This window comes from Carassius gibelio, chromosome B21 (assembly GCF_023724105.1).
Source record: "Carassius gibelio isolate Cgi1373 ecotype wild population from Czech Republic chromosome B21, carGib1.2-hapl.c, whole genome shotgun sequence".
In the NCBI taxonomy this organism is placed as follows: Eukaryota; Metazoa; Chordata; class Actinopteri; order Cypriniformes; family Cyprinidae; genus Carassius; species Carassius gibelio.
The window spans coordinates 12082333-12108908 of NC_068416.1; the positions used below are offsets into that span (position 1 = coordinate 12082333).

The following is a 26576-nucleotide window of genomic DNA, read 5'->3' on the forward strand; positions in this document are numbered from 1 at the left end:
GGGTGGTGATGTCACTCAGCACTTGGAGAATATGGATGGGAGATTTTCACATAGCAGTGGCCTTAATCAATATCTTCCCTGAGCCTCTACCTCTCTCCCTAATCCCATCTTCCGGTCTCCATTGTTCCAGCAACACGTGCAAGCCAAAGGCAACTTCGAAGCTTATCAACATTTAACTTAATTTGACACAGAACAACTCCTGAATCATGTTAGATAATTAGTCAGAGCCCCTAAAAAGCTGTTAAATAATTGTAGCCCAGCTTGTTGGCTACTGCCTACATAAGCAACTGCTTTCTAAAGGAGGCACTAAAAAAAATCCAAAAGTGACTCAGCACAGGTAGTTACTATAAATTAACACTTATAAATTAGTTAAGAAAGGTGGCTTACCTTCGTTTACCAAAATGAAAGTAGTAGCCTTCACGTCAGGAACCTTATGATTCCTTAAAATCATCAGGGTAGTATTACTATGTTTAATTTGAGGGCCAACAATAGCTTGAACCCGTTGATGCACGCAAGCATAACTAAAAGAACTGCTGGTGTCCACTTTGACGCTACTTTGTGCAACTACTGGGAGATAAATGCATTTGGGTGATTCTCATGAAATCGTAGTTTCAAAGATTTCATATATGACATTTTAAAAAATGTTTGTATCAACAAATTTTCTTTTTAAGCATTAAGAGCCAGGTCTGAAGTGTCGATGACCATAAATTGCAATAAGTTTTACTGACAATTTAACAATTTTTTGAACATATTTTCCAAAACATGTCGTTAAAAATCTCATTACCGTAACACTCTGAAAAGTCCAGTGCAATGGGGAAAAATAATAAATTTTCACATTTTTAAAAATGGTTTATTAACAGTCATGCACAGTTACTTGAAACTTTGGTATAAAATATATTTTTATAATAACATTTTTATGTGTTTTTCAATTATTTCTCTCATTACCGCAACACCTTCTGCATTTTGCAACCCATTTTTATTAATTTTTTCATTAAAAACTGAAATATTTTCAAAATGATGTGGCAAACCTGAAAGAACATAATGTATAGATTCTGCACATACATTTAAAAGAAGACTACTATTTTTAAATTTCTTAAATAAATCTTAAAAGAATGCATGTTGCGTTAATGATACATAGTTTACGGAAATGAGGTTCATGATTTCGGTAATGATAATAGGCATATTAAGTATATGGTATAGTCAAACAAATAATATTTAATGTAGAAAATAAATAAGATAATATTGGCATAAATTATTTTGCAGTGCTTCATAACTAGATAACATAGGGTAAAAACACGAGGGGCCATTTTCACAAAATATTTTAAGTGAAACTAAATGTTGCTCCTAACTCCACATCTTTAGGACTCTTTGACTCTTCTTCAAGTACTTCATAAAGTGTTTTTATGTAAAAAATCAGCTCTTAAATCTGTGAAAAGTTAGTGGTAGTCAAGAGGACAGCTAAATCACAAAGACCAAATCATACACAATCCTAAAATGGCTGTTTCCACAGCAATCCAGTTTGGATTTATTTTATATTTGTACTAAATCTTACTGTCATATCAGCCATAATAATTCTAGTCTGTTAATTAAAAGGCTGCTTATACATATAACAATTATTTATAAGATGCAGACATGTAGAAGCTGACAATTAGCTGAACATATGCTTGTTTAATTAGTGACACTCTAGTTCAAACTTTATTTGAATATTGCAACATTTTTATTTTTAAATCTTTATTTGATTATGGCAACATGATATCTCATTCTACAATATTTCTATTATAAAATAACTGACAGATACCCATCCCTTATCAGCCAATCACTGTGGGTGTAGTTAGTAATGATGCTGACATCATCCATACCAAAAAGGTCGTCCTCACTCTTTTTCTTAGCTTAAGATTTCTCCCCATTCCTTAGTAAAATTCTGTCACAGTTGCTTTATGAATAAGTTTTAAGAGAAGCTGTTTAAAGGGGACCCTGTGGTTTTCCACAAAAATAAATACTTAATAATGCAATGTTAGAAAACAAACAAGACTAATATTAGTTTTGTAATTTTAGTTTTATTATTAAAAAAATATTCACAATACATTATTACAAAATAATGTTTCTTATTTTATTTTATATTTTATGTAATAATCATATAATTACATAATAACTATTTATTAATTGTCATTGACAGTGGGAATGTAGTTTTTGATAACTCAAGTGGATTTTTTTCTTTCTACTGAAAGAGTTGGTTCTGGTAAAGAGTAGACCCAAGTGTTTACCTAAAGTTTTTCCAAAATCGCTTATTCCTAAAAAAATGTATCACAATATATTTTTCTTTTTTCCTTAAAGATGTTCTCCTTCAATTTAACCCTAACCATTCTTTAATAATTGTTTTTGAATTAGAATTTAAAACTGCTGCATTTTGTCATATTTAAATACACTGCCATTCAAAAGTTTAGCATCAATAATAAAAAATAAGTTTTTTAAAGCCTCTTCTGCTCATCAAGGCTGCATTTATTTGATCAGAACTACAGTCAAAACAGTAATATTATGATAAAGTGATGGTTATCTTTTTAATATACTTTAAACCAGAATTTTATTTCTGTGGTGACAGAGCTGAATTTTCAGCATCATTACTCCAGGTTTCAGTGTCAAATGATCCTTTAGAAATTATTCCAATATGACATACAGCCAAGTATGGTGACCCATACTCAGAATTTGTGCTCTGCATTTAACCCATCCAAAGTGCACACACACAGCAGTGTGCACACACACACACACAAAGTTCTGTTGCTCTGTATAAAAATCATTACACTTATAGAAAGTCCTCATAATGATAGATGCACCAACATTTGTGTAGGCTTCCCAACAATTTTTGATAACTACTCCTGCTGTAACCTCTAACCCACAATGTCTCTCTCCTTCCTGGGGTTTGGTGGGTTGGTATAAATGTTTTCTTTGAAATTGGTCACCCTAGCCTTTGCTTAAGCTTTTTTGTTTTGTTATTAAATAATATTTAATTTAATAACTAATTTTATACATTTAAAAATAGTCTGTATGATTAAATTCTCATTACCGAAAAAGAGGTTCTCTCTACCGCAACTGGCCTTAAATTGTTGCGGTGAGTGAAAATGGTGTTGCGGAGGATGAGGTGTCTTAGCATGTTTTGCTAACAACAGAGAAACCATGACGATTTAGCAAATTTTTTACTCCGTGTATATAATCAGGCATTAATGAAGTATATTTTCATAGAAAATTTGTAATCTAATATTTTTCTAAAAGTGGAAAACTACCCGTTTCGGTGATGATAATCAATTTGTCGTGTAGACGTTCTGACAAGAGAATTTTACAATTTTAACTGGAACAATATGAAGATATCTGCCTACCTTGTTGGTATTTTGAAGGTTCTGCCTCATGTGTTGCTTAATTTAAAATCAAGATTTATATTTAAAAATAATTTGTGTGCATAAATGACCCTCAAAAAATATTGCGGAGGATGAGAACATTAGTCATGGACACTTTATATTTCCACTATTGTATCATTATTATTGTACATGAATATTCAATCTGTCATTTTTCTGTCATGTGAAAAATTATAGAAGAATATCCATTTACTTTTTTCAGAATATTTTTATTGTAATTTGTTTAAATTACAACATAACATAAGTTAAGATACAGCTGGACGCATTGCGGTAATGAGAATTTCAGCAGAAAATGCAATAAAATGCAAAAATAATTAATTCCTATGTTGAAATTACTCTTTGTGCAAGGTAGAGAACAGTATTGTCTTTATTATGGTGTTTTTATATATTACTAAATTGCATGTTTAATATCTAAAATCACTAGTGACATGGCGTTTCAACAGTTTCGTGAGAATGACCCATTTGGCATTGATGCAAGTCGAGGCTTGATGTGAAGGTAATTATGCATGTTTCATTACTGGAGTGAACTGAAGGTAGTGCTTCTTCATTCAAGGGACAAAAGGTTTGGTGAACCATGTACCTTCAGGGCCTTTTATCAGACACGCTCAAGACTCTCAATCAATGAAATCCAGCAATGCAAGGATATTAACTGCCTGGACAAGAAAACAGCATTTCCAGCCAATCAGGGATCGAACTGCTCCTGTTAGTGTGTAAACAGAAGAGCCTGGGGTAAAACAGCTTTAAGGAGAATCGGAGCAGCCTGAGTCAATAAAAATTAATGAGCGCAAATTTTATGCGGTTCGTTTTAAGATGTGTTGATGTCCTCGCCATTCTGCTGCAGGCAAGCGAGACTCTAACAGTCTCATCAACTGGGTTAACCTCTACTAACAATTAGTGTGCCGCACTCAAGCTCGTGAGGGTAATAAAAGAGGGCCTGCCATAGGCAAACAATACATTAGAACTGGGAGAGGAGGTTTACAAGCTGGCAATGACAGGCAACGATGAGTAATAGTCAAATGTGCAGACTCTATTTAATCGGACTGATTTTGAAGAGCAGCTCCCCCATAGAGCAAGAGCCAATCGACAAGGACATTCTTGTTCAGTAATGTGCTATAACTGCAATGTTTAGCAGAATGCCCCAACCTCCCTCTGCTGGCAATATTTCTGCAAGCTAACATCTGAATCAGACTGTAAAATGTCAGTTATGATATCGTTTAGTACAAGGTGATTGACCCACTGGAATTAAGAGAGACATTAACACCCATTAGTGACACTATTTACTGTGAAAGGTCAAGCTGAACAACACAAGCGGCTCACCTTGAAAAAGCCGATGATGCCAACGCCATACTCCACACAGTACTTGTCCAGCAACTCTCTATTCCAGGCATCCAGGTTGACATACTTAAGAATGTTCTCGTAGATGACAAGTGTAAATCGCCCCCGGTTCTTGTCTGTGAGTGTGGGCATATCGCCCTTCCCAGGTGCGATCTCGGTCTGGTATCGAAATCTCCCGGATTCCAAAATGGCAACGATGTCCTGGCCCAACTGGGAATACAAGCTTTCCACAAACACCAGAACCACAGGGTCGGTTCGAGACATGTCTGCTGGCTTGGCGGTTCTGGCTGGCAGCACCCTTGCTGACGGAGGGGAAGGAGTCGCCCGGGGATCTTCCCAATCAGCAGTACCTTCTTCTGGGACCACCACACCTCCAACTCCTGCGGGCTCGAGCTCTCGTTTAACGCCATACAAGAAATAGGCTGAGATGAGAACACTGACCATGCAGAAAATGAAGAGCAGCAGCAGGGTGGTCTGCAGCGTGAGCTGACGGAAGAGCCGTCTCACACGTCCACACTTCAGCATCATCACCTTGCAACCACACCAATCAGGATACACACAGTCCTCTATTTACAAGTCTATTGTATGTTTTTTCCAAAGAGACAAAATAGATGGGTTGAAATTGGGCTTCTCTGTAAGGTATACGCTCATGTCACCATTGCAGTGGGAGGTGAGACTGGATTGGGCAGGGGACGGCATGGGCGAGGTGGGCTTCCACTCTCCAGCAAGGGATGTGCACTGCCCCCACATGCACCAGCGGCCCCCTGCCCAACACCTCTACGCCCCTTCTCTACCCTCTCTGAGTCCTTATCTCCTGATCCCGTGCAGAAAAGATTCTGGGTTTTAGAGTTGCAGGTGGCTTCTTGTTCTTTGACACTGGATGCTCCAGAAAGATCATGCCCAGAGCATTCTAGCCTCCTTGAGTTCACCTAAAAAGAAAAAGCATGAATTTAACAAAAGTACAAATGCAAATAATGCAAATAAAATCAATGCAAAAATATCTACTCTGCACCATTTTAGCAATCGATTCCGTTACTTGTGGACCGAACACTAAGGTGCAACTTATGTATTCAAAAGGCAAGAAGTTTGACTAGACCAGACAAAAAACTCTTGTATTACCCCTCTTTGAAATTTGGCTGCTAAAGCCAAACCCACATGATGCCGTGGGAGCCCTACAACCTGGGTTTCTTTTCACTGAATACCAAGAGTGTCTAGAGAGGCATTTACAAAGGCAATGCCAGGATTACAGGATAATGGAGGCGGCTTGTATTGATTAGTAAGGGCTTTAAAAAGTGATCCTCACTATCTTTCATGCACTTCAAAGGGCAAAAGTCATTTAATCTTTTCATCTTAAATTAAGGGTTTAGCGCAAAGTGTGGCACAGGTGAATGAGTCGAGTAGGATTCAGATTTGCGCTAACCAAGTAAAGACCTCTGCAGAATGAGGATAGAACTAATGGCGACTGCAAGAAGTTGCACTGAAGACTAAAGGTGATGACAATCACGAATTGAATGGCAAGTGTGAAAGGATCTTGCAAAAGAGATCATGAAAGTGTAACTTCAGATTTGATCTAAACCCGCCAAATATTCCTTATGCAACATTCAAAGACATCCTGAACTACAGAAAAACCCATTAATAGACAAAAGGACAATAGAACGTTTGAAAAGTCGGTAAACATAAGTCAATTTAAAGCCATTCACATTAAGTAGACACCTAAACAAACAATACGACTGACATTTACAGACATCTACTATGCTCAAGGGCACCGTGGTTTCAGGTTTTGTTCACTTTCAAAGACATCTCCTCAAAAGATGCAGGGTTTATACATACATGCATGTCACCAGTGGTCTACATGTTGTTTAACTAGAGGGAGAAGCACACAATGGGCATCGGAGGAAAGGCTGAAGCAAAGCAACAAGACACAACGTGTGTCTGAGAAGCAATACAGGTCAATTTTCAAAGGCATCACAGACTCACTTCATGTATGGGTTATGTGAAAAGGGAGACTAGAACAAAGAATCAAAGCCTTGCAGGGGTCCGGGGATAAAAATGCATGAATACCGCAAAAAAAGGGAAAGACACAAGAGCATGCCTTCAACAAGAAGGGTAAAAAAGCCTTGACAGAGAAATAATAGAGCCTTAGAGAAGGCCATTTATCATTTCAGACGGTTGGCTTTGAGTACATGTAAAAATCCTGTCATATTTACAATCCTGAAACCCAGCTGTTGACTCTCCTGTCTGCTTGTGTGATCAAAAAAATGTTAGGGGCCTGTGCTGTTAATAAGTACATGAAGTATTTCAGCTGTAGGGTAGTGAGCCATTGGGTTTTATAAAAAAAAAAAAAAAAGGCAAATCTAGGCTGCATTCCACAAGGGACACTCAAGAATAATGTTTTTGCACCCAGTAGCTCCACATCTCCTTTCCTTTACACCAGGATTACGTTCAAGCCACAATACCTGTCACTGGCCTCTCATTGTGTCTGGCAGAGGAACGTGAACAGCCATCAGCATGTCGTCAGAGGTCGGATTACAGTCAAAGAGCTTTCCTATTCAGAGCCTGGTTCTTTAATATGCAGATGTCTTGACTAAAGACGGCTGAAGCAGCCCATTGTGTCCTGCATACTCTGGACAGCATGACTCGGATGACATGAGGCGAAAGAGCCCACACCCAGAACCAAATTCAAAGGATATGAAATGGCTTTGTAGCAGGAGCGAATAGGGGAGTTTTATAAGGTGACAAAATAGAAACTAATTTAATAAATACCAGTATTCTTATAATACTATTAGATAATTAATTGCAAATGATATTACTAGAATATAAAAATTCTGCCATCACTTGCTCAGCTTCATGTCTTTCCAAAAGTGTATGCAATCTTTGAAGAACATCGGGGGCCAACAAACTCTATTCAATTTCATTGTAAGGACAAAAACAAACACTTTTTTAATTTCTAAAAATGTTAATGTCATACAGGTTTTAAAGACATGAGGCTAAGTGAATGATGACAGTACTGATTTTTGAGTGAACTTCCCGTTTAATAAGACTAAAGGTCACGTTGTAGATGTTAAATGAACATGTGATGTGCAGTCACAGGTAGGGTGTCTAAAAATGGAGACAAACGCAGTTAACATATTTTGCGACTATGGCAAAAACAAAAATAAAGAAATAAACAAAATGCTGATAGGTTGAAACAAGAACTAGATGTGAAAAAGGTGTTAAAACGAAAGTGTCAAGCCATGGAAAAATAAGGACCTTGACATTTAGAAACCCGTCACCATCTCACCCACGCCAGCAAGTTTCTTCTGTCCCAGATCTTTCCTTCCGTTTTTTTTTTTTACAGTCTCAAAGCCCAACAGACGTGTGAAAAATGCACCCTGCCTGGGAGTCACAAAAGCCATTTTCTGATGGCGGGATTGCTTCTATAACCCTCCCTATCTCAAGGGTACAGCATACCTTCATTCCCAGAAGCTCACACTGGACTGTCAAGTGAGTGTTGCTTGAATCGTGAGCCCAGACAATACTTGACAACTGCTATATTCCAAAACACAGATACAAAACGCACGATAAAGTGAGTTTAGACACATTATAATGCCACCAATTGCTGCCGAAGTGTAGTAATGCTTAAGATTTATGTGCTTTCAGTTATGAATGCAATAAAACCAGGAGACTGGAAAACAAATCAGAATAACAATGTCTACATGATATCCGGAATTGATCGGCACCAAATAAAAAAAAGTTATAGGTCTGGAGTGGAAAAAGCAGGGGATATCAATATACACTGGTGAATTTGAGGGACCTGCTGACGGGAAAAAGATATGGAAGCATCAAATGTTTATCTGCACTGTCTCCTTGTTTTATGTCAAAGCAAAGGGATAGGACAGATCTGCTGCTGAAAGAACAGGATGATAAAAAGGACGACAGGCTCGAACAGCTTTGAACACCAGGGCCACTCAGAGACACAGGACACTTCCTGGAGCAAGTGGTGTGCATCCGTGTGCCAGGACAGCAGGACAATAGCTGGCCGATCGCCCTGGACAGCTCGACTCACAGGACTAGTTTCTACCCAGCTTTAACCGCAGGCAGAGCTAAAAATCAAAAGAACCCCTCCCAAATCGGTACAGTGCAATTTTACATTCACAATGACAGACATTGTTTGTAGCACATGATGACGACGGTGGCTGATGTGGGGTCTGTTCCTGCTCATGAATGGAGGTAGTCAGACTGAGACTAATGCTGGCTCTGACCGCCTCTGTTCTGTTACAAACTCGGCAGAAACCCAGTGAAATATCGGAGTATTTCATAAAAAGAATGAATAAAACATGTCGTACTTGTCATTACACTCAGCTGATGCCGAAAAGAATTATGTGTCATTCTGTTAATTCATGATGTGTCTTTATAGAGCACAGAAAGAAAACGGGAAAAAAATACCCAAAGGAAAAGCTAAATAGTCTAATCTGTTAGAGAGACAAATCACCAGCTGCAGGTCACTGGGAATGAACTCAGCCTCAGTAGATGAGCAACATTCAAAATGTTGTTGACTTCCGGATGATTGCGTCTGTAAAAAGTGGGGAGTTGTTGAAAAATAAAGTGCTATTCAAAAGATTTTTTTTTCTTCTCTGCTACATTTACAGTTATGGAAACTTATTTTTGCCATGGAATAATGATATAAAATGGTAATTGTGACTTTTTATTCCACAAATCTGACTAACCCAACAAACATTACAAAACTGTTTTCCAAGATTTCTGAGTATACATTTAACATTTTATTCAGAGCTCTAAATGTACATTTTGCAGTTGTTGTTGTTTTTTCTTTGAAAGCTTAAGGAAAACAAATAATTAAAAAAATAATGGTAATTTGTGATTTTTTATCTTGCAAAATGAGTTTAAATTCAAAGAATTGCAAGAGATAAATTGTGAGATAAATATGAAGAGTTCATTTGCACATACAATTTTCTAAAATCATGTTTTTCCTTTGTGCATTCCAATTAATCTCAGTTAAACTGGTTGTTTTGATTAGGTAAAAAAAATACAGCTAACTAAAGCAAAACAAAAACATTACAGCAATAAAAAACATGATTTAAAGTAGTAAAAAAAAAATAATAATAATAATAAATATATATATATATATATATATATATATATATATATATATATATATATATATATATATATATATATATATATATATATATATATATATATATATATATATATACATACATACACAAACCGAGTTATCTGTTTTTCCTATTAAACTCTTCATAATATTCAGTGGAAGAATTAAGTTTCCGTAGAACTTCCGTAGAATTTTATAAACAAAATGTATAAACAAAGCTTTTTCTTCTGCTTTGTTTAGGTAGTCAAGTCTCTCAACATGCCTAATAAATATAGAGTAGTCAACATTTGAAGTGGATCAAAACCTTCCCATCAATGTTGTCGCGAAACCAAAACAATATCCGGTCTTGTCTTAGGACAACTTTGATGAACTTTTTTGATCCACTTCAAATGTTGACTACTGTACACAGTACACATATACAGTATTATGTACACAAAAGCTTTTATTTTGGATGTGACCAATTGTTGCCCAGCACAAAATATTTTTTATTATCTGTTATAGCAATAAAATTATGTTTTAATAAAAACGTTTAATAAAATATCAATGTAATATAATTGTGCATATTAATTTTGAAACTCAATGAAATAATTAAACAAATACAAAAAAAATTATTTTAGATTTATACATTAAGTAAATTTTAAGCAAATTTTGAATATTTTAAATACATTAAGGTTTATTTTTACATTAAATGTATAAATTCATGTATTTTTTTCCCTCAGAAATTATTATTTCCTAATTTTGCCAACCACTAATAATAATAATTGACACCAAATGAATGAATCACAAATTATTAAATATCTTTTTAGGTTTAGTTTTGAGAATATTTGATAAACATGATTGCTCTTGTGCTCTGTGTTGTGATGTCATAACCTTTTCCATTTCAGAACAGGGCTTTTTTAGATTGAAGTACGTCTATGTATTACATCAAACTAAGATTTCAAAAGAACTGGGAAATCAATTATATGGCCCCTTTAAAACTACCATAAACAAAATTAATTTCTTCTGTGGGAATATTGCACGTTATATCAATATTTAGGCCTAGATCACATAGTTTGAGACCTGAGGGGATTACGCGCACAACTTTCATGTCAGATGGGTTCAAATCAAGCCAATAGACCATAAAGATAGAAAGATGTCCTCTTCTGCTAGTGTGGCATCCCATATTCATTATTATTAGCTATTTATTGACTATACATTTTAAAGCAAGAATGTGCTTTGAACGCACAGGCAGTGGGAATTGCCGTCTCTCCCTTTCAGACAGCTTGAGATATTTCTCACTAAACATGGTCTTTGAACTATAGAGGCTTTTGTTTGCAGCCCTTTGCCTTTGAAACATTAAGATTTCAGCAAATTGCCTCCTCACATCTTTAGTTTTGGGTTGGAGATTAGAGCACGACATCCTGCTGACCCCCGAAAATAAGCTCTGCATGTTTTTAAGGCAAAAGCAAGAATCCAAAACGGATTAAAAATTTACAACACATTTAGTTCCTTACTGTGCACACTTGGCCAGCACTAAAATTATTATAATATAAATATATAAATGTAATGGTACAAATGAATATAATGCCACTAATGCTTCAAATGTGTATGTCCCCACTATTAATGCTTTGTTTAGAGACTGAATGAACCTGGATAGGACTGAGGGAGAGAGACACGGACAGTCAGAGAAACAGAGTGTAAGGGAAACAGGTCAATTTAGCTCAAAGGGAATCATTTAAGATTTTAAAGGGAATTTGAACAGAATCACTGTTTCACGGCTGTTCACGGAGACGCGCCTGCGATTCAGTGAACGAGCCGTTTAACATCAAATCTGCGCTGGATACTAATATCCAAACTATAGTGAAAACACTATCAATTAGCACAGTAACAAGATCGGCAGTTTAAGACATTAACTTGTAAGCACAAAACACAAGATACTTCTCTTTTCAATATGAATAAGGCTTTATTAGATAAATCTAAGACATGTAAACTAATCTAACACATAAACGCACGCACACACACATTCACACAAGTTGCAGGAAGGTCGAAAGTTAGGGAAAGATGAGTTTAAGAGAATGGAAATATGTAATCCCAAGTTTACAGCAATACGTTAAATTGCATAGACATGAACAACCATCAATCACGTAATTAGCCTTTGCATTGAGTTCCTCAATGTGACTAAAATTATATTAGATACACCAGTACAACAAATATCTGGGGATACGTTGCCTTAGTTTCCTGTGAAAGGGACTCCCGTTGAAAGGGGTATCCCGGTGTCGCTGATTGGCTGGAAGTTCAGTAGTGAAGTGACGTCTTGGGAAGCCCGTGGTTGTTGGGCGTTGGCTGACAGTGCAGAGTCGTGTGCGCTGGTCGAAGTTGAACGGGCATCCGAGGTCAGGCGTTGGAGACTCGACGTTACAAAACTTAACTCAGAACACGAAACTCTCAAACGGAAAAGAAAAGAAATAAAGTTTGACGAGACTAGGTTGTGTTCCTTCTCATAGTAGCAGCAGTAGGCAGGCACGCTGGAACCGCGCTCAAAGAACAATGACGACTAACCGCATGGCTAGATGCTTATAGCTAAAGCTAGGTAGCAAAGCTACAAGCTAAAAGCTAAGAGCAGGCATGACTGATAGCAGCAGCTAGACTAGAACTAAAAGCCGACTAAAAGCCGACATGGCTAATAGCAGCAGGCAGACTAAAAGCAAGGCATGACTAAAAAACAAAATTACATCGTGTCCAAAGTATTTAAAACTTCCTGTTGGCCACCCCTCAAATGTTGCCTTGACCAATCAGATATGTTCTTTGGGTGGGTATCATAAATCATTTGTTTATCTTACCAAGCATGTGGTTCTTGCCTCACAGGGTCTAATTTTGGACATGATTCCTATAACATGATTATGATATATTTTACAAATAAATGATTGTCAGGACAATATCAAGCAAGAAAATGCGATTATTTGAATACTAGACATGACTAGGTATCCTATAGTTATCAAAAGACATACACAATAAGTGATTATACATGATAGTCAAATGTGTGGGTTACACGTAAATGAATATGGAGTTAAGCAATGGAATGATTCATTCATAAGTCTTTTTTGAGTTCATTCTGGTCCATATATAATGTATAAAAAGGGTTTCTTTGCCATTCTCTGGCAAAGGACTTTTCTGTGAAGACAAAGGTTTAAAGCCCTTCCCCCTTAGGAATTTCAGTCTGGTTTCACTGGCTGGGGGGGGAAGTCAATGCAAGTATTTAACTTGATCTCCTGGGTTTACATGTGATGTCCAGCGTTGCATTCCAATCACGAACAATAAATTTGACAATCTCTTCTTCGAATTAAAATTGTCAATAATTGTTCTATTGGTGTTAATGTTGAAAGCTGTTGTGTGAACAAGTTGGTTGGTTGGTTATCTTGCTTGGTTCCTGTGGCACTAGAACTGATTTATGACTTCCTTGAGGAATTCAGCTCATGTTTCAATGCACACAGCTCTGATAGACTCTTTGATTTGTCTGATTTGACTAATTTCTGCTACATATATCCCCCTTTCGATCGGCGAGGTGTTTAGGTGAAGACATCGTCGATCGCTGGAGAAACAAAGGCAGAAGAAGCAGACAAACACAGCAAACAGCAAGACAACACCTCCATGACAGTTACTGTACTGGTGCAGGCATCAGGTTATTTAGGTACACATGGTTAAGTTCAATTAGTCAATGTAGTTTAGCACATTGAGGATAGTTTAGATCGTCTTGGAAATTGTTTTTATTTTGATTCATCAATCAAATTTGTGGTTAACTTTGTTTGGTTCTTCTAGGTTGTCTTACTTTACATGTTTACCATTAGTTTTCTAGTAATTTCATTTTCAATTCAATGGATTGACCTATCATGCATGGAGCTCTCTGGCTTCCATTCAGTTTAGAGTGGCTGGCGGATATTAGGTGTTGCGAGTCAATCCTAATATCAGACCTTCGACCCTCGCAGGGTGTCTAGGCGTTTCACCTACTCAGGAAAGAGGGGAAGGAGAAGGATAGGTAAAAGAAGAACAAAACAAAACAAGGCTGCTGTGGGTTTTCCTAGCATGTGTTACAACTACTATTGAGCTAGGATGTCAGGTGCAGCTAGTGTGTCGTGAACCTTAATTTAGTGTCAGGTGTTCTACCTATTGTGAGGATGGCTGCACGTTTCTTCATGGTGGGTATGTGTAACTTTGTTACGCTAAAAGTTGGATATTCTACCTGTGGGAAGAATATGTTTGTTGACTGTGTTATCAGTAGATGTGTTTACCTCTGGGTGTAGGTAATGTTGTGTATTACTGGTGTAGTGCATGTGTGGTCAGATCTGTTCAAGTCTGTGTTGTCTCCCCCTTTTTCTAGAATGTCACTTAAGACTGGCTCTCAGCATCCTTGGCTTGGATGAGGGCGTGTCCATGGTCTAATGAGGGGTCAGTCCAGCAAGGCAGGAAGTTCTTTAGCAGACAGTCGGAGGCAGTTTGGCATGGCTGTGTGAAGCTGAGTTGCAAAACTTGTCTCCTATGTTGCATTCTTCTTGTGATGCCTTCTGGCTGTAGCAGACTTTCTGACCTTCTGTGCTCTGGTGGTTGCTGTTGCACAGACAGGGAATTTGGAACTTGGAGTTGGAGTTCATTTGACAGTTTGTTAGTGACTGAGGTGATGTCCTTTAGTACCTCAGATTTTTCATCAACAGTTGGCCGTGAAAGACTTGTTCATTCTGGGTTGTTGTTGAACAGGTGCTTGTCATCTCTGATGTGGTGCACCAGGTGATCACCGGCCTTCCGTTCTGTCGCTGGTCACAGCGAGCATGACTCAAATTTGTGGTCACCTGCATGTAAATTGTCTTGAAGGAACTCTCTTAGTTGTTCCATGACTTGTTCCGTGTCTTCTAATGGTAAGCGGTCATGTTCTTGTGCATACTCAGCACTGTGCATGTCTGAGTGGTGCTGAGGTGGGTTTTCTTGTCGCTTACCCACACGAGTTGCTCTTGGATGAGTCAGGTGATTACCTTTGGATATCTGGTTAGGTTTCCAGATGTTATCCTTTTGGTTTCTTGAGAAGCGTGGCTGGTCCCATGGATTTTTCCAGCAGTTGGGCTGAAAGCGGTCGTGGATATGGGCGTCACGTTCTCTGTGCTCTTGATGGAAGACTCTGGTGTTGTGATGCCACTGGGTGTCGTCCAGTGCAAGGCTTGAGTCTTTGTTGACAGAGTTCAAGAGTGTGGATGTTTTGTTACCTTTCTTTGAGGCCAACTTCTGCTTGTTATAGGCCTTCTGTGTTAGGTCACGCAACTGTTGGATGGTCATGGAGTTCGGACAGGCCATGACACCTAGATGGTGACTGACTCCAGGGTGCAGATTCTTTAGGAAGAGGGTTTTGAAGTTCACATCCTCTTCAAGGTCAGAGTTGTTGTGTGCACCAAAGTAGGATTGTCGGAGTCGGTTGTAGTAAGCTTGTGGAGTCTCTTGACGACCTTGTTTGGTTTCCAAGGCAGTTAACAGTCCATGTTCAGACTCTGGGTCTGTAAACTCTTTAATCAGGACCTCACGAAGTCGATGGTAGTTTGACTTGGTTTGACTGGGCTGTCGATCTAGAAAGTTTCGTACCTCGGAACTGGACGTGGCTCTAAGGAGGTATAACCAGTCTCTGTCAGTCACATGAGGTCTCACTTCCAGGTGAAATTCGATATCTCGCAGATAAGCTTGGATGTCGGGGCTCTCTGTGGAGTTCGGGTTGAACCTGCTGATGTTTTTAGACAGCTTGTTGAGGTCTTTGATTGTCATCCCGTGTGCAGCTTCAAGGCCTTGGACGGGAGGTTTTCTTTCGTTGGCAGGAAAGGGTTGTGTGGCGAAGGCAGGTGAGGTTTTGGGTTGTGGCCCTTCGCTCCTTTCGTCATATGCCAGTTCTTGGACGTGGGACTCTGCTCTGCTCAGCAGTGATGAGGCTAAGAGATGTTTCTCTTTTCTTGGCTCTAGTTTGTGCTTGTAAGCATTTTGGAGTTCTTTTTTGACCATGTAGAGCTCATCGTTGGTATCATCTAGTTGTTGGGTCAGATTGTCCATTTCAGTTCTGTACCTTTCAAGGTGGTCTTTCAAAGCACTGATTTCAGAGTTCTTGTTTCTGATGTCTAGCTTGGCTTTCTCTAGTAGCTGTTCGGCATACTGGAGTCTGTTTACCAGGTCTTTCTGAGCAGCCGTTGCATGTCGCTGGTCGAGCTGAGCTGCTGCCAGGGCTGCTAGGAGCTTCATAACTTGTTCTGTTGTATCCTGCTCCCTCTCGCTGGGTGCTTTGAGTTGATTTTGAACTTTCACTTCCAGCTTGTCTATGCGATGTTGAGCACGTGCCAGCTCCTCTTGAAGGTGGGTGATGTGCTTGTCGCTCAGTTTCAGCTGGGTTGTGAAGGCATAGCTTAGTGAGCTCGTGATCTTGACTAGCTCCTCGTGGTTGTTGTTCTGGCTTGAATCTTGTGTCAGGAATCTTCTCAGGATTAGGATTATTATTAAAAATAATAACAGTTCAAATGTCTTTGGAGTGAGGCTGTCTGTTATGCCTCTCAGCCAAATGTTCACATCTTCCCCATGGGCAATGGGGTCTGCAGTCTGCGGCATGTTGGCACGCTGGGGAGAAGAGAGACTGACACAGATCTGTGTGGAGTAAAAGCCTATGTGTGGTGGGACAACTAAGTGTTGTATCAGTGATTGTGAACCACTAGTGAAATGTGGTGATGACTGTGTTGGTCTCAGGGTGTCTAAGTAGACTAGAGATGCGAAGACTTTGTCACTCTAATGAGGAAGAGGAAAAGAGAGACAGAGGTGAAAAACAAATTCAAATGACAAGCAAAATTTCTGTTTTTCAAATGAGGAAAATTATTTTTTCCAATTAAATGTTATCAAAAACGTAAATAATATTATTATATTTCTTGCTTTGGACAAAAGAATACAATAATAATTCTGATATCTCTTTTCTTAGTCTGACAGGATTGACACCGTACACCTTTCAGTTGGACCGCTCACCAGGGAGTCAGCGAAGGCGACAGTTGCTCAACACGTATCTCTATTAAATTGATCTCAACGATGGATGAGATGCTAAAACTTGGAATGCGTTTCCAAATGTAGGGAGGTTAGGAAGAACAAATGAAAGGATGATTACAATCAAATTCATAAGGATGATTCGTCGTCTTTGGCACGATTGTGTATTTACTTCACTTAGAATTGATTGATGGTTCTTACATGTCCTACAAATGTAAAAAGAGAAGAGGAAAGTAAAGGAGAGAGAGGACGGAGATGGTAAGTCTCAGAAGCGGTTACCTCAACTACAAGGAGAGCGTTGTGTTAGTTGCTGCACAACTAATCAAACAAAATAAACTTTAAATGAAAGAGAGTTGTCTTTCTAATTTATTTGAACTCGTAGTGAGGGATAACAATGTCTCCTTTTAGGGCTCAGGTTTGTCGTTCCCAGGCTAGGATACACAAAGTAAAGAAATGGTAAGAAAAAGTAAAATTAAAAAAATTAATAAATGGGCAAAATATGCAAAAATAAAAAAAAAAAAAAAAAAAGGAAATCAATAAGTAAAACAATAGTGGTTAAGTGTATAACCAAAATAGGAAGAGGGGTAAAACGCATTCAAATAATTAAAGGTCTGAATAGCATATATTCAGATGGGTAATAAATAAATTAGGAAGAATAAGTTTACTTAAACTTCCAAAGTTCAAGGCTTATTCATTCCTAAAATAATAAGACCCAAAAGAGAATACTAGAAATAAAAGATCATATGAAATGATCTGAGAGGGAAATTTTAAATGATTCAAAATAAATTTAATGTTTCAATTAAATTTCAATTTGACAATTAATAATTGTGAGTCAGTATTTCCCTTTCTAGTAAAATGAAAATAAGTGGTCTAGTGAGAAAACAGAGCGATAAAAAGAAAGAGACTAACAAGTGTTAGTTAAGATGTTGAAAATGGTTAAATCACGTCAGCGTTGCCCAAACACACATTATTCTACCACTGGATGGTAATGCTAACGGCTAACCTTTGAGGCTAGTGGCTTTAGTATAGACTTCAATGTAAATGCAATGGTTTCGTTAGCTTAGCGACACCGCAGAGTTTGTGCGCTGCGCGTGCACAGTTCAGAGTTGCTCCGGAAGTACGTTAGGCTTCCGGGTCACGGTCGTCACTATGGCAACCAAAACACATTCTAGTGGATCAGCACATGAATCGTTGCATTGTTGCAAATACAGTTAAGCATGTTACATGAAATGTCGGCTCATTTCAACACTCTACAAATAACAACACCGCCTTTCAGTTGGTTTTGCGATGTGGCACTTAAACTCTCAGTTTGTATAGAGTTAAATTTATCTTAATTCAAATAGCAGCTTCCTGCTGTAGTTAAGGGAACACAGTTATATCAATCTCAGCAATTTGAATCTCCGTGCCAGTTTTTCTGGACACAAACATAAAAGTTTTCCTTCGCTGTTGGTACACAGTTAAACTTTACTTGATCAAGCTTTTAAAACACTCCCATTCAAATTACTCTCGGACACACGCAGTGTTACGCGAGATTGCATTCACTTTGTGAACGGATACAAATGGGCAAACATTGTTCTCTAATGTTTAACGTTAATTTAGGGGAGTAGAATATCAAATTTGATTCGGCAGTGGAACACGCACTGGCAATCAAACTATATGAAATATGAATACGGGGACTTTGATAAATAGATTGAGGAACCCGCTCAAAACTATTCTTTATTCACCGATTTATATCCCTTTTGAAACACTAACAGTTTAGCTCCGTTCAGCAAACAGTGACTGAGATAGCGTTTGAGACACTGGAACACGCAGTGAAATCAAATCAGCTATAAAACAAGGCATTACACAAATGAGGAACACGCTCAATTTCTACCTTATTGTACGATCTCAGATGTTTACTTTTAAGTTCACTTACTGCTGTTAACAAAGGGGAGACGGACTCGAGTTAAAGTCTCCTCTAGCTCCTTTCATTCAAGCGGAAGGGCGCGCGCTGCTTACGTCACGCAAACACACACACATACTCAGGTCTCGGAAGCTTTTCATCCGTCATTCCTTTAGCAAAATCAAAGATTAAATAACTTGGTTTATGCTCACAATTTAGGTTAAACTGCCCGCAATCATTCTCCACCATAATAAATGTAAGGGAAACAGGTCAATTTAGCTCAAAGGGAATCATTTAAGATTTTAAAGGGAATTTGAACAGAATCACTGTTTCACGGCTGTTCACGGAGACGCGCCTGCGATTCAGTGAACGAGCCGTTTAACATCAAATCTGCGCTGGATACTAATATCCAAACTATAGTGAAAACACTATCAATTAGCACAGTAACAAGATCGGCAGTTTAAGACATTAACTTGTAAGCACAAAACACAAGATACTTCTCTTTTCAATATGAATAAGGCTTTATTAGATAAATCTAAGACATGTAAACTAATCTAACACATAAACGCACGCACACACACATTCACACAAGTTGCAGGAAGGTCGAAAGTTAGGGAAAGATGAGTTTAAGAGAATGGAAATATGTAATCCCAAGTTTACAGCAATACGTTAAATTGCATAGACATGAACAACCATCAATCACGTAATTAGCCTTTGCATTGAGTTCCTCAATGTGACTAAAATTATATTAGATACACCAGTACAACAAATATCTGGGGATACGTTGCCTTAGTTTCCTGTGAAAGGGACTCCCGTTGAAAGGGGTATCCCGGTGTCGCTGATTGGCTGGAAGTTCAGTAGTGAAGTGACGTCTTGGGAAGCCCGTGGTTGTTGGGCGTTGGCTGACAGTGCAGAGTCGTGTGCGCTGGTCGAAGTTGAACGGGCATCCGAGGTCAGGCGTTGGAGACTCGACGTTACAAAACTTAACTCAGAACACGAAACTCTCAAACGGAAAAGAAAAGAAATAAAGTTTGACGAGACTAGGTTGTGTTCCTTCTCATAGTAGCAGCAGTAGGCAGGCACGCTGGAACCGCGCTCAAAGAACAATGACGACTAACCGCATGGCTAGATGCTTATAGCTAAAGCTAGGTAGCAAAGCTACAAGCTAAAAGCTAAGAGCAGGCATGACTGATAGCAGCAGCTAGACTAGAACTAAAAGCCGACTAAAAGCCGACATGGCTAATAGCAGCAGGCAGACTAAAAGCAAGGCATGACTAAAAAAACAAAATTACATCGTGTCCAAAGTATTTAAAACTTCCTGTTGGCCACCCCTCAAATGTTGCCTTGACCAATCAGATATGTTCTTTGGGTGGGTATCATAAATCATTTGTTTATCTTACCAAGCATGTGGTTCTTGCCTCACAGGGTCTAATTTTGGACATGATTCCTATAACATGATTATGATATATTTTACAAATAAATGATTGTCAGGACAATATCAAGCAAGAAAATGCGATTATTTGAATACTAGACATGACTAGGTATCCTATAGTTATCAAAAGACATACACAATAAGTGATTATACATGATAGTCAAATGTGTGGGTTACACGTAAATGAATATGGAGTTAAGCAATGGAATGATTCATTCATAAGTCTTTTTTGAGTTCATTCTGGTCCATATATAATGTATAAAAAGGGTTTCTTTGCCATTCTCTGGCAAAGGACTTTTCTGTGAAGACAAAGGTTTAAAGCCCTTCCCCCTTAGGAATTTCAGTCTGGTTTCACTGGCTGGGGGGGGAAGTCAATGCAAGTATTTAACTTGATCTCCTGGGTTTACATGTGATGTCCAGCGTTGCATTCCAATCACGAACAATAAATTTGACAATCTCTTCTTCGAATTAAAATTGTCAATAATTGTTCTATTGGTGTTAATGTTGAAAGCTGTTGTGTGAACAAGTTGGTTGGTTGGTTATCTTGCTTGGTTCCTGTGGCACTAGAACTGATTTATGACTTCCTTGAGGAATTCAGCTCATGTTTCAATGCACACAGCTCTGATAGACTCTTTGATTTGTCTGATTTGACTCATTTCTGCTACAAGAGCAAAAGATAAAGAGGCTGATAGGATGAGAGCAAACGATAGCCACATAAAAACAAGTGTCTCCGTTGAGCAGACTGCTTGGTTCAAAGGGTAAAGATGCCACTGGGACAAATGGTTGGTAAACTCCCCAGGGCTTCAAACACTGAACTGACAAACAGCATTAGATGCCCAAAGGGCCTAGACACAGCACAATCTGGAGAAGGTCGGGGAAGTGTAATCCTAAATCCCTAATCCTGTTTATCTGGGCTGGACCAAATGAGCCAATGAAAATTAATGCGACTGGGTGAGGTGCAACCTGAAGAAAAAAAAGAAACAGAAAAGGAAAAGGCTCCGCAGATCAGTTCACAGTTCACAGTTCAAATCAATTAGATGCCATTACACAGAGGGCTCAAACATGGGAACGCAGAAGCCAGACAGCACACCAGTGCAGACATACCTCAAAGACAGGTATCACCATAACCAGATTTCAATTTAGAGGCCAATCGCCGTTAGAGAAATCCAGTCTAATGGCTGATACTGATGAATAAACAAGTGTGAAGTCCGAGGAGCTCTAGAAATCTTTCTTGAGATGTAAGGACTTCGCTGTCTGTGGTGACAGAACTGGAGGGGACACTCAAAGTCACTATTATGTATGAAGGCACAGTGGAAGCAGTAGAGAGCAACAAATCAATCTTCTCTGCTGGCGGCTCCCATCTCAAGGGCACTCAGTCTCCATCAGAAGACTGCATTTGCCCTTGCCAGGCCAGACGGTGTGTGTGCTGAGCTCTATCCTGTGTGCTCTCACACCCGCCATCCACACACACACACACACAAGTATTTGATACAACTGTACTGGTAAACACTCCAGTCTGTCTGCACACAGTGTGCTGCCACCATCCTGCTGCCGGTGCCAAGCTTGAGGACAGGCTGACTTGCCAAAAGATCCTTCCCCACCCCACGCACAACATGGGCCGCATTCGGCTGTATCTGTGCATCCACCGCACCGCTGATCTAATGTCCATCCTAATCAGTGTGCATAATCTCCGGATTCACTGGGACTGCACTGACCCTGAGAAACCGGCCAGCAAAGACATGCAATCATGCGCCCAACTGACCGTCTTTACCACAGGAGAAACGGGATTATGGGTAGGGAGGAGGCTTGTCTATTAAAAATGAGGGAGAACAGTGGAGCCCGCAGGCTGTTAGGGTAACAGTGTGGACTCTCAGAGATTAAAAGAAACACAAGCTAGTGCTCTGACTGCATGCAGGATCAAAAAGCTAGTAAAAAAAAAGGTAATTAAATTCATGATTTTTCCATTAGATGTCATAGGAAATAAACATTATTTGTTTACTTTGTAAAGCTGTAAAAATGTTTTAATATGTTATATACTTTATAATAAATATTTGTAATGGTTTTGTATCATTTTTAGCAAATTGTACAATAATGAATTATTTTAAACAGCTAATTTATACTTTCATATATTTTTTTACAAAATGGCTGTGCAATTATTTTACAATTAAAAAATAAGTAATAAAAAAATCTATTTTAACATTTATTTTAATGTATTGTAAAAATGCATTTAATTTTATGATTTTTTTATTTTTTTATATATTTTTTTCTGTCACATTTGATCAATTCAAGGCATCCTTGCAGAATAAAAATGAATCTCATAACCTTCTTTTTGAACTATTGAACTGTAATTTATTCTAACATATGTGTTACAATATAAATTGTTAAAATAAAAACAACTACATTTATTTTGAATACTTATTTTTTTAGTCCTTTGACTTTTAACTTAACCCATTGCTGCTTCCCCAACAAAAGAAATTACCATTATTATTAACAACCCATAAGCAATCATTTTAGCAGGTGTCACCCAAATGAGCCTACAATCATGCAAAATTAGCTAATTACACAGAGTCTGGGCAATCCTCGTGGTAAACAAACAAAAAAGAGTGAGCAGAATATAAACAGCAGCTAGGCAAATGGATGTTTTTCAAGACCAATCAGACACTTAGTGCACATGGATGAATCACAATAGAAGAAGTGGGGCCTACAGGGGTCCTCTTATCCATGAGACGTGGATAAAAGCTAGCCGTGAGGTGCATCAGTGCAGCTCCACCCTTTTCTCATGTCCCTCCGTCAGTCGCTGATATCCACACACCTCTCAGGCGGCGCGAAGACAAAAAAGCATTTCAGAAACATGTTTGACACAGGCCCAGAAAGAAATCAATGAGCTGTCAGCTCAATCTCTTCCTGAGTGCGCCTTAATGGCTCAGACGAGAGAAGACAGTGCAGGCTTGACCCCATCACTTATAAAGTCATCCAAGCTTCGATTTCACTTTAAATGACAATCTGCAGGGTTAAAAGTGTAGAATTTGAGAGATATTTTGATTTAACAAACCGTCAAGCCCCATGTGGACATTAACCTCAGGTTAATACAAATTGAAGAGAGGAAGAAACTACGGTAGTCACTTTGTATCTACAAGTGAAGCTACACACTCATAACGACAACCAAACATCTTCAATTTCCAAAATAAATGATTTTACTTGTTCAGAATGACATTCTAAGCTAAAAGAAACTGCTTATGCCAGAGCTCTTGCAACACAGCGTGCCGGGAACGGGTGCAGAAAAACTTCCGTCAGCTTCTTTAAGGATGTCTTCAGTGGTAAGCCATGCTACGAGGGATAATTGGTAGCGTTGTGCATCCACTAGCAAATAAAAACAAGGGCAGGCATTACATACCGAGCCCAGATGCTCGGAAGCACCTCCGTCCCTCTCCTCTTAATTAGGTTGCACAACACGAAGGGAACCAGGCTATTTTTAGCCCCTTTAACTACCGAGGGCTTTCAAAGACCAGGAGAGAGTAGAAACAAGAGAGAGAGGCAGAAATGTCACCTCTATTTCAGAGAACACTGGAGCCACAAAGGTCGGAAAAATACATTTTGTGTTGCTTGTTATATCTCCAGTCCCAAAATTTGGCTTGACCCTGAAATTGCGTCCAAAGATAACAGTGAATTCATCTTGTGGGCGTTACAAATAAGATTACTCTGAAGGCCATTTGCACCGAATCAATTTTAGAAGAGCGAATCAACTAAATCAAATATTGCATTTCGTACACAAGCCTTCTGATGCAAGGCATTCAATAGCAGAATATGTGTATTATAATTCACTCTCCCTCACTGCGGATACCCTTATTAAATTATAATATTAAATCAAAAACTGACTTGATTAAGAACATTTTTAGGCATAATTAATGTCAATAGTTCAAATGGCGAGAGTTGCACCTCACAGTTTAATAAACAGATATATATAGGTTTTCTTGAACACCTCAGCCAAAGTAATAAGACTACTCATAATCTATCCATCTATCTATACAACCAACAACCAACTAAATAAATAGATTCCATGGTCTGTCTGAATTAGGGATGTCAACGATTAATCGATGATCGATTAATTGTCGATAAGAGATGCAATCGATTAAGGCTATCGATGGTCGGTTAACCGATTCAATGTTGGGCTGCGTGCGGCTCATGCGCACTCAACACGTGCGAGCGGCTGTGAGTGACGGTGACGATATATAAAAGCATCATCATTCATTCACAATGTACAAATTAAGCTTTTAATGTGATTTAAACTTTAAAGTATATTAAAATAGAAACAACATAAAAGTTCTTAAACATTAAATGCAATAGAAATGTAGTTACTAATCATTTCATCAGATAACTGTTTTATATCGTGCGCTTTGCAGGGCTGCAGGACACAGTGACAGGACAGATAGTCTATTCATTCCTACAACTTGTTAATTCATTCCTACGAATTATTAATGTGGCAATTGTCCATGTTTCATTAATTTTGTTCCCTAAATAACCCATGATTTAAGTGAAATAAGGGAACAAATTAATAAATCGAACGAATTCTTAATTCATGAAATCTTTAATTTCCCTTCCCATGTTTACCACAGTAAGAGATGCGAAAACAGTTATTAAAAGCGAAAGATAATAAAATAAACCTGGGAAATTAGAGGGTTAGACTATGAAGATTTAGGAAAAGAAACAATGCCTAAATATACTGAATTTGAGGAAATTCGTGACCAACCGGCAAACATTTTCCAGTTAACCTATAATTCTTCTAATAAACAAAGCTTTTATACCACACTTGTCATAATCAGATCTTATCATTTCTAAATAAATAATTGCTGGATTCAAAACAGCGATTAATAGGCGCTGTGACCGACACATTCCTGGAGCATTCAGTTTAAATAGACCGTAGTATACCGGTCCTCTCTGCTGTTATGCCAAGGACGTTTTTGCTCATATGAAGAGGATCATCTTTTCCGTCTATATGCGAATGCGTGTTAAGTACAAGCCTAGTTTACATTATAAATAATAGTTTAACATTCAAATACATTGCGAATATGGAAACATTTCGATTTGTGCCGAATGAGACATGAGCAATAACCTCCAAATAGCCAAAGCCGCGCTCGCTCATCCTCGTCTGCACGCATGCACGGTCACGATCTAATGCGCTGTATGCCGGATTTGTAAAAATCTGACATTTTCTAGGACAGAATCCAGCAGGATCAAATTAATGTGAGCAACTGTGTTTTGGTGCAGCAGCGCCGATGTAGTTCACTTAATGTGCAGCGCAGTCACACGCGCTCCACATTTCGGATAATTTTATACAATAATGTCAGTTGAAAACATTGCAATTGTGCTTTAAAATACAACAACGAGCACCACAAAACCATTTAAAGAGGCGCGTTCAGCGTTCTCCGTGCGGGACTGGAAACTGTGAACAAAGTAAAATGACCTCAAAAGTATGGCGCGCTCTCTTCATTTTATCAAATGATCATAATCGCATCTATTCATTTTATAATCCTGCTACTAGCATTTTATTCAGACTAAAACCTCTTTAATTCAAGTGAGAAAGCGTTTTGTGTGTGTGTGTGGCTTTTGCACATCCTGTCATACCGCTGACTGCGTGCCTGCAATAGACGCATTTTGCAGTATTATGGTTAACGATTAATCGATTAATTGATCGTTAATTTAAACGACGATCGATCATGGAAATAATCGAAATTTGACATCCCTAGTCTGAATACTCCATTCTGATTGGCTGGTAGGTATGCATTAAAACCATTTAATGCTTAGGTAGTTCCAATTCAGTTTAATCACTGTTCCATATAACTGTGCTGCTTTAATTGATGCACACAAACACACACAGAGAGAGAGAGAGAGAGATTGAGAGCGAGAGAGCGAGAGAGAGAGATAGAGAGAGAGAGAGAGAGACAGATCGCTGATTGCGCTGCACACACGCATAAACTTGTCAACTCTTCCCCGGTGATTGATTTTTATTAATAAAGTAGCCTAGATACTAGATTGTTACATTATATTCTTCAGCAATGAGGTGGTAAAATCACTGTTTTTGAAGTAATTGTTTGTAGAGAGACGCGCAGATGCAGGTAACGCACACACAACTATCATCTCTCTCTCTCAATCGATAAATACCGCACCATTTCATCTTTGAAGTGGACAGAATGCTAGGGTTAATGAACCATAACCGATTAAAATAACGGTTATTTTTACACTTCCAGGCAAATCTTGCTATGCACTAGTTTTGACTTGTTTATAAGTTGGCAAATAACCAACTTGGCAAATCGGGTGTTTCTTGGCCTCCACGTCATGCATTTAAAATACTTTAATGCACGGCAAGCCGTTGATTTTGCTATATAAATT

General features: G+C 38.5%; 1 protein-coding gene across 2 annotated transcripts in view; it reads right to left on the reverse strand.

The window, feature by feature from the left end:
- Positions 1 to 26576, reverse strand: part of ndst1b (N-deacetylase/N-sulfotransferase (heparan glucosaminyl) 1b) — a 103950-nt gene that overhangs the window by 28738 nt on the left and 48636 nt on the right. For both annotated transcript variants that reach the window (XM_052587484.1, XM_052587485.1), the window contains exon 3: positions 4725 to 5671. In XM_052587484.1, coding sequence (XP_052443444.1) covers positions 4725 to 5270 — 546 coding nt within the window. In that variant the 5' untranslated portion in view covers positions 5271 to 5671. The remainder of the gene's footprint in view (positions 1 to 4724; positions 5672 to 26576) is intronic.